The 13,732-nt window shown below is 36.1% G+C and overlaps 1 protein-coding gene across 1 annotated transcript; it reads right to left on the reverse strand.

Moving 5' to 3' along the window:
* Positions 1-1,638: 1,638 nt before the first annotated feature.
* On the reverse strand, positions 1,639-2,595 carry LOC121451805 (olfactory receptor 8B3-like). The gene has a single exon (XM_041657568.1). The coding sequence runs from the start codon at positions 2,566-2,568 to the stop codon at positions 1,639-1,641; it is 930 nt and encodes a 309-aa protein (XP_041513502.1). The 5' UTR covers positions 2,569-2,595.
* Positions 2,596-13,732: the final 11,137 nt, after the last annotated feature.

The raw sequence follows: 13,732 nt of genomic DNA on the forward strand, positions 1-13,732 counted from the left end.
ACAGGGTTTCTCTGTGGTTTTTGGAGCCTGTCCTGGAACTAGCTCTTGTAGACCAGGCTGGTATGCATAAAATACCTTTCTCTAATGATAGCTAGAAGTACTTTGCATTTTTATAGAGGTTAAAAATAGAGTTCTCTCAGAAATTATAGTTATTTTTTTGTTGTCATTCTTGAGCTATACAAAATATTTTCTCTTTATGCTTATGTTTGTTTGTTTGTTTTTTGTTTGTTCTGTTTTGTTGTTTTTCTTAAATGTGGCCCAGTTCCTTAAAGATGTGGCATTCTGGTCTTTTAAGAGCAGTCATTGTCTTAACAGATCATGTATAATACTCAAAGCTGTTTACTTCTTGCCTCATCAGCCTTCCGATAGGCTACAGCTGGTCATGGTGGCTTAAATACTAACTCTGAGTAGAGACTCACATAAAAAGTTCAATTGATCAAATTCAGAGATTCATTTGAAAACTGTCTTTACATTTTTATGACTCTATTTATTATGTATGCGCATGTGTGTGTGCATGCTGTGCGCGCGCGCGTGCGTGCGTGCGTGCGTGTGTGTGTGTGTGTGTGTGTTGAGACGGGGTTTCCTGTATAGTTCTGGCAGTTCTGGAACTCACTATGTACATCAGGCTGGCCTTGAACCTGAAGATCTGCCTCCTGAGTGCAGGGATCACCCAGCAGGACCGTTTTATTTCTATTGAAGTAAAAGCAAGAATTTTCTAAAAGAGAAACATTCATCTATGTTAATGCATTTGGTTTCACAGCTGATGCTCTACCAAGCCAAAACCAGCCATTCATCATTCAAATCCAATTAAAAGAGCCAAATTTATTTATAAATATGAATGCAGTAACAATAATCCATGGATAAATAGTCCACAAAGAAGAAAACAGGAGGGTTTGTAGAGCAGAATGGGAAGGGGGAGATGTCATATTTAAAATACTATGTCAAAATTTAAAAAAAAAGCCAATTTAATAGTGAAAAGTTGAATATAGAGATCTTCCAATGAAAGCAAGTTTAGAAAGGGGCTCATAAGATGGAAAAAGAGGCTTTAAGAAGTAAAGGCTGACCTCACTCAGGATGGTGTTTTCTATTTCCATCCATTTGCATGCAAAATTCAAGAAGCCCTTGTTTTTTACTGCTGAGTAGTACTCTAATATGTATATATTCCATACTTTCTTCATCCATTCTTCCATTGAAGGGCATCTAGGTTGTTTCCAGGTTCTGGTTATTACAAACAATGCTGCTATGAACATCGTAGAGCATATACTTTTGTTGTATGATAAGGCCTCTCTTGGGTATATTCCCAAGAGTGGTATTGCTGGGTCCAGGGGTAAGTTGATCCCGAATTTCCTGAGAAACCGCCACACTGCTTTCCAAAGTGGTTAAACAAGTTTGCATTCCCACCAGCAATGGATGAGTGTACCCCTTTCTCCACAACCTCTCCAGCAAAGGCTATCAAAAAGTGCTTCTTTTAAAACTTTTAGAATGCTTAGGAATGAATTGTGATACGGGCTTTACATCAGAAAGAGTAAAGGCACTGATAGCTCTATATATCAATCACCAACATTTGAAAGTAATATACTCATGCACTGATAATTTTCCTGAGGTTTAACTACAGACCAAGGTTACATCAAATTCTGATCAATACATTCTAAGCAGGGTTTGTCTTAAGGCAACTTTAACATCTTTGTTCCTCAGGCTGTAGATTAAGGGATTCATCATGGGAACCACAATAGTATAAAAGATGGAAGAAATTTTCCCCTCATCCATAGACCCAGCTGAGGAGGGTTTAAGGTACATAAATGTGCTTGATCCAAAAAACAGAGAAACAGCAAATATATGGGAACTGCAGGTACTGAACGCTTTGTATTTGCTCTCAGCGGACCTTACCTGGAATATGCTATGAAGAATGAAACCATAAGAGGTAAGAATAATGGCAGTAGGAACAACAATGTCCTTTCCTGATACAATGAACAGTTCCATCTCATTAACATAGGTGCTGCTGCAGGAGAGCTGTAGCAAAGGGAGGAGGTCACAGAAGTAATGGTTGATGGTGTTTCCATCACAGAAGGTCAGTTGAAGCATGGAACCAGTGTGGATCATGGCATCAGAAAGTCCCGTCAAATATGAGGCCAGCATAAGATAGAAGCACACCTTAGGGGACATAGAAATGTTATACAAGAGTGGATTACAGATAGCCACATAACGATCATAGGCCATTGCAGTTAGAACATAATATTCAGAAATGCCAAAAAAGCAGAACAAGTAGAGCTGGGTCATGCACCCTGTGAAAGATATAACATTCTTCTCCAGTAAGAAGTTCATCAACATTTTGGGTGTAATCACTGAAGAGTAACAGAGGTCTATGAGTGACAAGTTAAAGAGAAAAAAGTACATGGGTGTGTGAAGGTGAGAATTCAGCACAATTAGAATGATCAAGGCCAAATTTCCTAAAGTAGTTATCAGATATATTACTAGAAAGATGAAGAAGAGGGGTACTTGGAGGCCAGGCTCTTCAGTTATCCCCAAGAGAATGAATTCCATCACCAAAGAGTCATTTGCCACAGCCATTGTTCTCCAAGAAAATCTGGTGAGACAAAAAAAAAAAAAAAAAAAGACAAAATTATAAGAAAAAAACACAACTGAAAATGTACATTGAGAAATGTACTAGTAACGCACTGACCCACTTTAAAACAGTGGACCCACCTTTGATGTTACCATGATATATAATAATATTTACACTACTAAATAAATATGATGCCTGCCTTTAATCCTAGCATTGGGAAACAAACCTTTGTGAATGTAAGGTCAGCCTAGTCTGCAGAGCTATACAGTGATACCTTCCCCTAAGTACACACAGATAAACACATACAAACACACATACAATATCATAAGAACTCTATAAAACTGGTTTAAGCATCCTCGTTTTAAAATTGCTGTTATAAAACACAAAAGAAAAATTAGAATGGAGTGGAACAAGACAGATTTGCTCACTTTACTTCTCATCCTTTACTTCCTTATCCCTTTGGGATATAGTTGGAAGGTACAGCAACTTGGTACTGAATCAAATTTGTGCTCTGTGGAGTGAAAATCATGAGCATTATTTCCACACAGAATAAAAACCAGAATCTAAGAATAGTTAATATGATCAAGAACATGGATGATCTGGATGAATTTTAATCTGTAATGGAAAATTGGGTTACTAATTAAGACATTGCAACTTAAATGTCTACTGGTTCTCTGGAAATTGTCAATTCACCTTTCTCAGACATTCTTCTTTGAATTCTACTGGAGTCATAAGCCTGCCCTAAACAGAGAGAAAGGGGCACATCTTGAATCTTTGGATTAGTCTCAAAATGAAGCTACTGTGCAAACAAAAAAGGCAACACACTCAACAGAAGAGCCTGCATAATCTTCCTTGCAAATGAAATTTATCTGTTCATATTCAGATAAGAATAAAGAAGGATCTTTGTTGTTAGAAACTATAGGAGAGTAAAATAGGTGAGATTTGGCCAAGTTGAAGAATGTTCAATTATGAAACAAAAATAGGTTCTCCATTTAAAATGTTCAGCAATGATAAACAAGTTAACAGTACTAAATTTTATTCTTAAGTTAGATTAAAAATTACAATATCACCTTATAGATTATATTCATCTCCACAAAAACACACAGATATGTACAAAGGTCATAAATGAATTAACTTCATCATTGGGTCATTTTGGCAATGTGTTTCTTGGTCAAAGCATGAAGAATTATATGACATATATACTATTTTGCACATTAGTAGTAATTCAACAAATATCTTAAAAATTTAAAATATTAGTGTGAATAGACTTTAAAACTTACCCTTTTCAGAAGAGAAAAAGACATGGGCTTGTCATTATTACTTAGTCTTTTTGTCTTACAAAGCCAATACCTGGTCCTGAGCCTTTGATTGCTTTGATTCTAAGAGAATGCTGAACAAAATTATTTTTGTGAATTTCCAAAACACCTCTCTGAATTATTGCCCGCAGCTTGTAATACTACCTTTTAATTCAATAAAACAAGAAAAAAAAACAATTTTCTTTTATCAAATCTGCCACTTGAAACTCCAGTTTCTTATTGATTTCATTTCATAATGTACTCAGAATATACAAGGAACTCACTTAGGGTTTTTCAAGGGCCTGAAGACAGCTATAAAAGGGTACTGAAGTGACGACTTGTACATGCTAGACCTTGGAGACTCAATCAACGCCTGTCCTGGTCTTTTGGGAGTGTGTATCCTCAGTACTTGAGCCGAAATTAAACTCCCTTCTTCTAATCCCCTTCTTCAAAGGAATTTTTTGTTTCTTTCTCTCATCCTGAATTTTCATGGTATAGTTCTGCACACGCAACCCAATTGCTATTTTATTATCTCATATAATGTATTCAAGGAATGTAGTCATGTAGTATTATTTCAGTTATAATTTCCCCTGATACATCTCCTAAATGATTTTTAATTTGGTTATTTTGTTTGCCTGTCTGAGCATCGATCCTAAGACCTCATGGATATTATACCCAGAGTTGACACACTGTATTACTTTTCCCAGCCCCCTAAAATTAATTTCTACACGTTGTATATGTTTTGTTGTTGTTTCTTGAAATTACGCCTTAAATATCTAATTCTCTTTTTCATTAAACACAATATTTTGCAATCCAGGTCAGCATTTTTAAACAGATTTCATAGAAAAGTATGGAAGAAAAGGTATTAGGGACTCTGAAATTGATAATACAATAAAATATACAATACACTTCAACACATCTTAATACAATAAATAAGGAGAGAATTTTTTAACATTTTTCTACTCAAGTTCTACTTACTAAAAATCAGGGAAGTTAATTAAATTATACCCTCCATCAGATATTTGTGTCGATTCATTTAGGAAAGGAAAAGGAAAATGTAAAATGTAAAGCCCTGCAAACTAAAAATAGTAAAAATCTCATCCGTAAGTACCATTGATCATTAATATATGAAAGAATTTGGTCCATATTAATTCTTCATATATTGAAAATATAGTAAATTTAAAGTGTATTTAAATTCAATGCATAGACTTGAATATTGTTGTTGCTGAGTTTACTGGAAAAACCCATGGTTGAAATAGTAAACTTCAGTTTTTCATTGTACCCAATCATAATGTCCTGAAATAGAAATTTCCCTCTTTTTTGATTTGGTGAGATTAACTTAGACATATATCTAATAATATAGTTTCTGTTTCAGAAGAAACAATAACTGATATATTGTCAGTCTATCATGTGACCTTGATTTATAATTTTTTCAAACCCTGCTTGCTCCTGTGCTGTTTCATGGCTGTGTATAGGCATCCAAGTTCTTCCAATATCTTAGCATGCTCAGTAAAATCTACAAGAAGATTCACCCAGCCAGGGGTAGTGGCAGGTTTTAATGGAATTAGCAAGTATATTTTTGATTCCAGGCACATAAAAAAGTTTCAGCACATTCTGGGTTAGATACTGATTAAAATGTACCCAAAAACTCAAATAAGAAATAAAAGTAAACAGAATCAAATGGTTCTTTCTGTACTGTATTAAGAATTGTTAAAGTGTATCTGCGAAATTCCAGAGAAGGTGTAATTTGCACTTAGTAAACCATAGCATTTGATTGCTGATTGTGAAGATGTTTTGACCCAAATATAAATGTAGATAAACTCCAAGTGAACTCTATTTACATATTCAGAGTATATGCCTGCTTCTAGAACACATACAGCTTCAACATTAAAATGCAACACTGAAAAAATGCAAAGCAGTAAAATACAAATGAAAGGGAAAGAATGTAAGTTAGACACTGAGCATTCAATGATAATCAGGTACAGTGTTTGTCAGTTTTTCTGTGAGCCCCTATGAGCTCATGTTAGTTGATTTTTGTGTGTGTGTGTGTTTTCTTTTGATGTCTTTGACTCTTCTGGCCCCCAAAATTCTTCTTCCCCCTCTTTCACAGGATTTCTGTGGTCTTCCTAATGTTTGGCTATGGATCTGCATCTGCCTTACTGGTTGAAGCCTCTCTAATGACAACTGGGCTAGGGACCAATCTACGAGTATAGGAGAGTATCATTAGGCATCATTGCATTACCTTTTCCCCCTATCAGTCATGTTTGTTTCTATTCTAGGTATCTGGGTCATCAAGCCTGTTGGTCCTAGTGCTCCAGGTAGTGTCAGGCATGAGCAAACTCTCCTGGCATGGATTTACGCCACTAGTCATAGTCATTGATTGGCTTCTCCCTTAATCTCTAGGCTACCCTTAATTCAACACATCCCACGTGCAGGACAGACTGTGGGTCGAACGTTATTTGCCTGGGTTGATTTCCCATTCCCTCACTTGAAGTCTGGCCAGGTCACAGAAGATAACCAGTTCAGGCTATGTATCTGCTATTGCCTCGAGTCTTAACTGGGGTAATCCTTGCTGATTCCTTGGACACTGCCTAGCTTGAGGTTTTTACTTGACCCTGAATTGTCACCCCTTTCCAGGAGTCTCTTTCAGTCCTTTCCTCATCCATTCTCCCCCCACAACTTGATTGCTCATGAGACAGACTCTTTTATGATATATTATTAAACCTAATGGTAATCACAATAAAAAATTAATAACTAATTAATATAAAACAGCATTTTAAACTGCACAAATAGCTTAAAATAAAAGTCAAATCCACAGAGAAAGATATCAGATTATAAGAAACAAAATTATGAACAGCAACCAGTCATAGTTCTGTACCTATCAATAACATTAAAAATAAAAGCTATCTATGTCTCAAATAAAAAAAAAAATGGTTCATCCAAAGTACCAAGACCAATAGGTGTTATATTCTGTGTAAAACGAGGCTTGCCTCAATTTTCTGGACACATGGAATGAAAATGAAGGAAAGAAAGACCATAAACAGCTACAGCTATACCTGACTAAGTAAGCTTTAAGTCAAAGACTGAATTGAATCAGGAAGTTATGCAAATTAAACATATATAAACAAGCAATAGTGGAAAATGCAAATGTTGGGCACAAAAATCTGAACTCAGAGAAGACAGAAACAGAAACAAAACAAAACAATAGAATTATCAATTAAGCACTTCCAAGAATGGGAATATCACACAAGTAGAATAAAATTAGAAAATATTACATTAGAACAACAGTTAAAATTAAATAATCATATAAGATACATATAGAATATTGCATAAAAAACCTTGTTCTTCTCAACCAAAAATTGAATATTAACCAGAATAAACATTATGCTAGGCCAGATAAAATATTTTAATAGACTTTACTAGTATGACTTATTGATGCACCATGGTAAGAATCTAGAATATAGTATGTAAAACTTTTAGATATTTAACAATTATGGAGTCATTAAGCATCATGATCCTGAGTAGCATACAGTTAAATGAAGAAATTTTAAAAGACATTAGGTAAAATAAAAGAAAACAAATGGGAAAAAAACAACCCAAGACACTTAGAAGAAAAAGTAATTAAAAAATGAAAGACTCCAGCAATAAACAAATATTATTCCTTTCTTTATCATTTTATAAAAATTAATTGAGTAGTGCTATTGTTCGTGTTTTGCAGTGCTAAAGTTATTATGAGGAAAAAATAAAAACATAACTAGAGCAAATAAAAATGATAAAACAAATCTCTTTTTAATGTATATGCAAAAGTTCTCAATAGCTGTTGGCTCAATTTATTTATTTATTTATTTTTTGTTTTTGTTTTTCGAGACAGGGTTTCTCTGTAGCTTTGGTGCCCGTCCTGGAACTAGCTCTTGTAGACCAGGCTGGCCTAGAACTCCCAGAGATCCGCCTGCCTCTGCCTCCCGAGTGCTGGGATTAAAGGCGTGTGCCACCACCGCCCAGCCTTGTTGGCTCAATTTTACATCCCTTAACCAGTTAGGCATAACCTATGATCTACCAGGCTTTCTCTTTATTGACTGAGGAGTGCTCAGGTGTAGATAGGATATACATATTCGCACCTCCTCCAAAGCTCAGGAAACAGTGAAAAACCCAGATTGCACAGAAGAGCTTAATTAAATACTATTTTATGGGACAAAGAGCCATGATACTCATGAACTCACAATTCCTGCAGATGTTTACATAGAGAATCATAGGTTTGAGTCTTTAAACATTCATTTGTAGCTCTCACATAGTTTCATGGGACTCCCCTGCCCCAACATGACCTTCTTATGTTTTGACCACTACTGAATTATGTATGGTCCAGTGCATAGAGTCATATCTATGCCTGCATGAATGATCCTGATTGAATCCAGTAGGTCACAAAACAAAAGCAGAAACCAAACAAAAAGATATGAAAGTTGGATGGATATTTTGGGAGAGGAAAGGAGAGAGACTGGGGGAGTATTAAAGAATATATGGGAGGATGGGAGAATAGAGTGATCAGAATGTGTTATATATATGCATTCATACATATATACATACATATGAAATTGTCAAATGTAAGATAATAAAGATATTGAAAAGGAAATTACATGAAGTATTCATAGTAGACACTAACCAAGGCAAAGGCAGAAAATGAAATAATGGTTGTCTTGGACTTGAGAGAAAGAACATTAAGAAGTTGAATGTAAGAGAAAAGATTTAAAGATTTCCATACTTAGCTAGCAGTAGTAATTGGGTAGATGAACAGTGTTGTGAACATGCTCAATAATGAAGAGTGTATATTAAAAAGTGTAAAGTGATACTTTTATGTAATAAGCAAATATATTATAATTCAAATTCTTCAAGTAAAAATAGGAATGCACATCTAAGATCCCAATTCTACAGATGCTAAAACAGAAGTATTCTATGTTTGAAGACTTATACAGATGCTAAAACAGGAGCATTCTATGTTTGAAGACGTCCTTACTAAGATTCTGGAAAATTATTTTCAGAAAAGGAAAGAATATTAAATAAGAAAAGAGTGAATAAAATTGCAAAATTACAAGGAAGTTATATTCATATTAAAGAAATATTAAAAATGGCCCTTTTATGACAAAAGGTCTGTTACTGGAACAGTGATTAATAAAAAAGATGAATAAAAAGGCTAAGAAATACTGCAAGAAAAACTGTTTATTCTCAAATATAGATCTTGTTATGAAAGTGATATAGAATAAATAATATGAATTCACAGGAAATGGAAGAAAAACATGAAGGGATGGTGGTGGTAGGGAATTCAGGAATAAAGTATTAACATTAAGGGGACTGTTGAGGGATAGTATGGTAAACCAGTATAGTAGAAACTTTCTAAAATACATATATATATATATATATATATATATATATAGTTTATTTAAATGAAATCACCGAATATGGGGGAGACAGTGTCACTGCTTGCCATCTCTTGGCACCAAATGGAGCTAGCTGTACCAGTATAGGGTTACATTTAATTTAGCTGTTGGCCAAAGGGTCCTTTGGGAATTCCCAAACATCCCAGGCTATTAACCAAACTACAGATCACTGTCCACAACTGACATCAATCCCTATTGCTGAAGACATCGCCTTTACCATTCGTTGAACATGGAGATGATGAGTTGGTGCCTGCATAGAGCCTCCACTTCTACATTCTGGCATCTTTGGGGCAGGAAGGTACTTTGAAATGTAAACACAAAGCCAGGTGAAAAATCTTTGATCTACAATGGTGTACTGCTTGCAAGATTTACTAGGACAATTATAACACAAAACTTATGGGAGTAACTGATTTTACTTAAGGTCCATTCTATGAGATGTAACCAGTACTTGCTTCAGTGACTAGAACCAGAGACTAAATAGCCCAGAGACATAGGTTAAAACCAAATTGTACTGTTCTTTAAAAAAAGTCACAAAATAATTCCTAATAGTATTCTGCTATACTCAAACATCAGTGGTTCATTCAGCTATCATAAGGGAAGCTTGCAGCAGGAATTATTCTAAGATATGAATTATTCATATGTATGCATAAATATACATTTTTTGAGTCAAAAGACAGCCTCTAGAACAGAAGGTGTTTGAGATTATTCATCTTATAGGGGCTTACTATCTAGAGAATATAAAGCACTCAAAGATTATACACTAAAACAGCAAAATAATCCAGTCAGTAAATGGATAAATATTTTGAACAAAAGGTTCTCACAAGGTGAGACAAAAATAGTCAAGAAAAAAGTCAGCATTCTCTGAATGAGGAAATGTAAATCAAAACTTCACCAAGATTCTGTATTACTATAGTCAACAATTGTTAGTGCCCATAGCCCCAACATAGAAACTATTTTTCCCTATCTTGACTGGTACAGAGACACAAGAAATAATGAGACACAATTCACACAGTCCTACCAGAAGGACATCTCAGGCTTCATTCATTCCTGAAGCTCTACCCGTGTTTATTGTATAAAACACCTTTTATCCCCCAGGTAAACCAAGGTAGATACTCATTAATATTCTCTTTCTGGGGACGCAGGGCTATCGAAACACCTGCAACTTAAGACAGCAGCCTTGGAATCAACACCTCTCCCCAAGCAATCTACATTTTAACAAAGGAGAAGGAGCCATATATCCTGGCCTTTGTCAGGTGGTTAGCTTGATTGGTAGGATTGCAGCTATTTTGGAAATTAAGCATGGCCAGAGAGTCTACCTGTAAATATTTTGTATAAAATATGGGCCTATAATCCACTCTCTCATTAAATTTTAATGACCCCTGTGCTTCTACAACAGAATCGATGGATCATGCCTGGCTTGGGCAAAGTCTTCTTCTTTTACTTAATTTTTTTTGTTTCTTTTGGAACAGGCATTGTCATATGTGAGCTCCTGTCTTCAGCATCTGGGGAAAAGAAGCTTCAAACCTGTCATTGACTACTGATCTCTATAAAGAATAAAAAAAAGATTAGTGGAAAGAAATATATTTTTAGGCCCTATGTCTCATAGCCATACATTTTGTCAGGATAAATCTTAATGCTTTATAAATAATTATGCTCCCAAAGGCTATAGTCTCCTATTTTAAAGGAGAAGAGAATTGCCTGAGTTGAAAATGTCTCTTCTGCCGGTTCATAACACCACTTAGATCTAACATTCTCAGCATATGCATCAACTCCCAACATTCACTGTGTCACAACCTCTTTTCAGTAATTGCCAATAGCAAAAAGTCAAAATCATAATTTTTTCAATTCATCTGTCAATACCAAATTTCCAATTATCTTTTTCCATATCATAGTTTGTATTGTCAGTCAGTACCCACTCTCCAATTATCTTTTTCCGTATCATAATTTCATATTTTGTCGGTCAGTACTGACTTTTTTAAATTTCTTTTTGGTCAGTACCGACTTTTTCACACCATTGTTCAATTCCAAAATTTTTCTCATTGTCTTATATGCAGTTATAAATATCAGGTCATTACCGGTAAGAGTATAATACCATTTGCTGTTATCAAACATCAGTTTCAGTCTCTGAACAGCTGTAAAGCCCTTAGTCTGCCCCCTTGTTAAGCGAAGAGGGGTTTTAGTCGTTCCTTATTTTGAGTCTTTCTTTCCCTGAGGGGGAAGCTTAGGTCTTAGGTCTTAGGTTTAATATTTTAATCAAAATGAGTTCTGTGTCCCAGAAATTGAGAACACTCAGATGTTCAGTCTGTGTCTTAGTGCATAAGCAACAGGTTCAAACCACAGCAAGCTGCACACATGGCAGTCAGGGTCTCTTTGTCTGAAGTCTCTGGAGGCAGAATGGACCCTGCAGTGTGGAGTGGCAGCAGCTGCAGGTCTCAGTCAGGTGCTCCTCTCTGTGGGGCCTGGGGAAGCTGGATCATTGGTTCCTCCAAGAGCACTTCTTATTCTGTTTCTCCTGCAGGGCACTTCTCAGCTATGCTGTCCTCAGGTTGGCTGTCCTTCTGCTGAATGCACCAAATCAGTCACTCTGGAAGCCATTTCGCTTGGTTTTCATCCTGGGAAAAAACACAGACATGCCCTCGACCCCATATAAGTATGGGATCTGGCCCTTTCCATATTCCACTGCAAGAGTCCCTCTTCTTTGCTTTAACAAAGGTGGTCTTTGTACTATTATGCCCCAATCTGTCTGCTGCTGATTGCTCATTCATATCCGTATTTAGAAAGTTTGGCGTAAGCAATGCATAACTTAAAGCATTGTGTGGCATCTGAGGATAAAACTCCCCTGTTTTTATTTTTTGGAGTTGTGTTTTCAAGAAGATATGTGTACACTCCACAATTCCTAGCCCTTGAGGATTATAAGGAATACTGGTCTTATGAATGATATTCCATTGAGTAGAAATTTTTTTGAAAAGCTTTGTTAACATATCCGGACCCATTGTCTGTCTTTATTACTTTTGGGGTTCCCATGCATGAAAAGCATTTCAAGCATGAAAAGCATTCTGGACATGATATCTCGGCCCCATAAATTCACAGGTAAATAAGGAATAATATACAGCTTAAAAGTTCCCTCCTGGCCTTCCTCATCTTTCCATTGCAGGTCATTACTACTCTGCTCAGGATTTCTAGTCTGACCAATTCCTTGTAGCTGTGTTATATTTTCCATTTTTGGCCACTTAGAAGGCCACTGGCTGTCAGTTATAACTGAAATATCTGTGCTAGTATCTAGAAGACCAGAAAAATCTTTCTCCATTTATAAACAAAGTGAGATCTGGTCTTTGAGGACCTATTGTCTGTACCCAAAATGCAGCAGACGAATTAAATCCATCTTATCCCAACTTTTCTTACTTACTCTGATTATTGGTTTGCATAGTTGGAAGCAAGATTAATTGTGAAAGCCTCTGACCTGCTTTCACTACAGAAATTCCATTTGGTGAATGAGTCATCATCTTGATATCTCCCTCAAAGTCAGCATCTATGACTCCAGGAGCCACAAAGATCCCTTGCATAGTCGAGCTACTTCTCTTTAGCAGTAATCCTAGAGTGCCTTTTAGTAAAGACCCATATATCCCTGTCTGGAGAACTTGCATCTCCACCTCAGGTGTCAGAACTGTGTATATGGCTGAATTGAGGACGAGCCCTTTGCTACCTGGGGTGGCTCTGAAAAAGTCCTGTATAGATCTCCTTGTGGGTGTGAAGAATGCTGGATAAATTTGTCTTGGGCCTGAGGCTGACCCCTGAATCCATTTCCCGAAATAGGATTTCCTAGATCATCTCTTTTTGATCTGTACTCGCTAGTCCAATGCTTTTTTTTAATATATATTCATTGATTAAGTTGTGTGGAAGGATTCAATACTTTCAAAGACTAATAACTACCTATTCATACCTTTTATCCAATTGCCAATATCTAGACCAATTCCCACATTCAATGATTCAGCCTTTTATGTTTACCCCTTGCTGCACTGCAAACAACCTCTAAGCTTCCATATACATAGACATGGAAAGTGTACTTCATGCATGGGATGGAGAATTATTATACAGTAAAGAGCTCTGCAGTTATGAGATATATTACATCTTCAAATAACCAGAAACATGTCAGGAGAAAGCAATTAGAGAAGGTCATACATTGCATGGTGCTATGTGTAGAAAACGTCAGGAACAGGTTCATACAGATGGAAGGCAGCTAAGTGAACGTATTGTGTGACAGGAAGGGAGATGCTGTCCTGTTCACTTGTGATTATGAGGCTTTAGGCATTATGTGGACAGTAATAATCTATAGTAGAACATGGTGATATGGTGTGGAAGGCCCTTCTGTCTATGTGTTGCTTTTATTGGTTAATTAATAAAGAAACTGTCTTGGGCCTGTGCAGGGAATAGAGGTAGGTGGAGAA

Source organism: Microtus oregoni, unplaced genomic scaffold (assembly GCF_018167655.1).
Source record: "Microtus oregoni isolate MIOR12 unplaced genomic scaffold, Mior012 000008F_ref0000371, whole genome shotgun sequence".
Classification (NCBI taxonomy): domain Eukaryota; kingdom Metazoa; phylum Chordata; class Mammalia; order Rodentia; family Cricetidae; genus Microtus; species Microtus oregoni.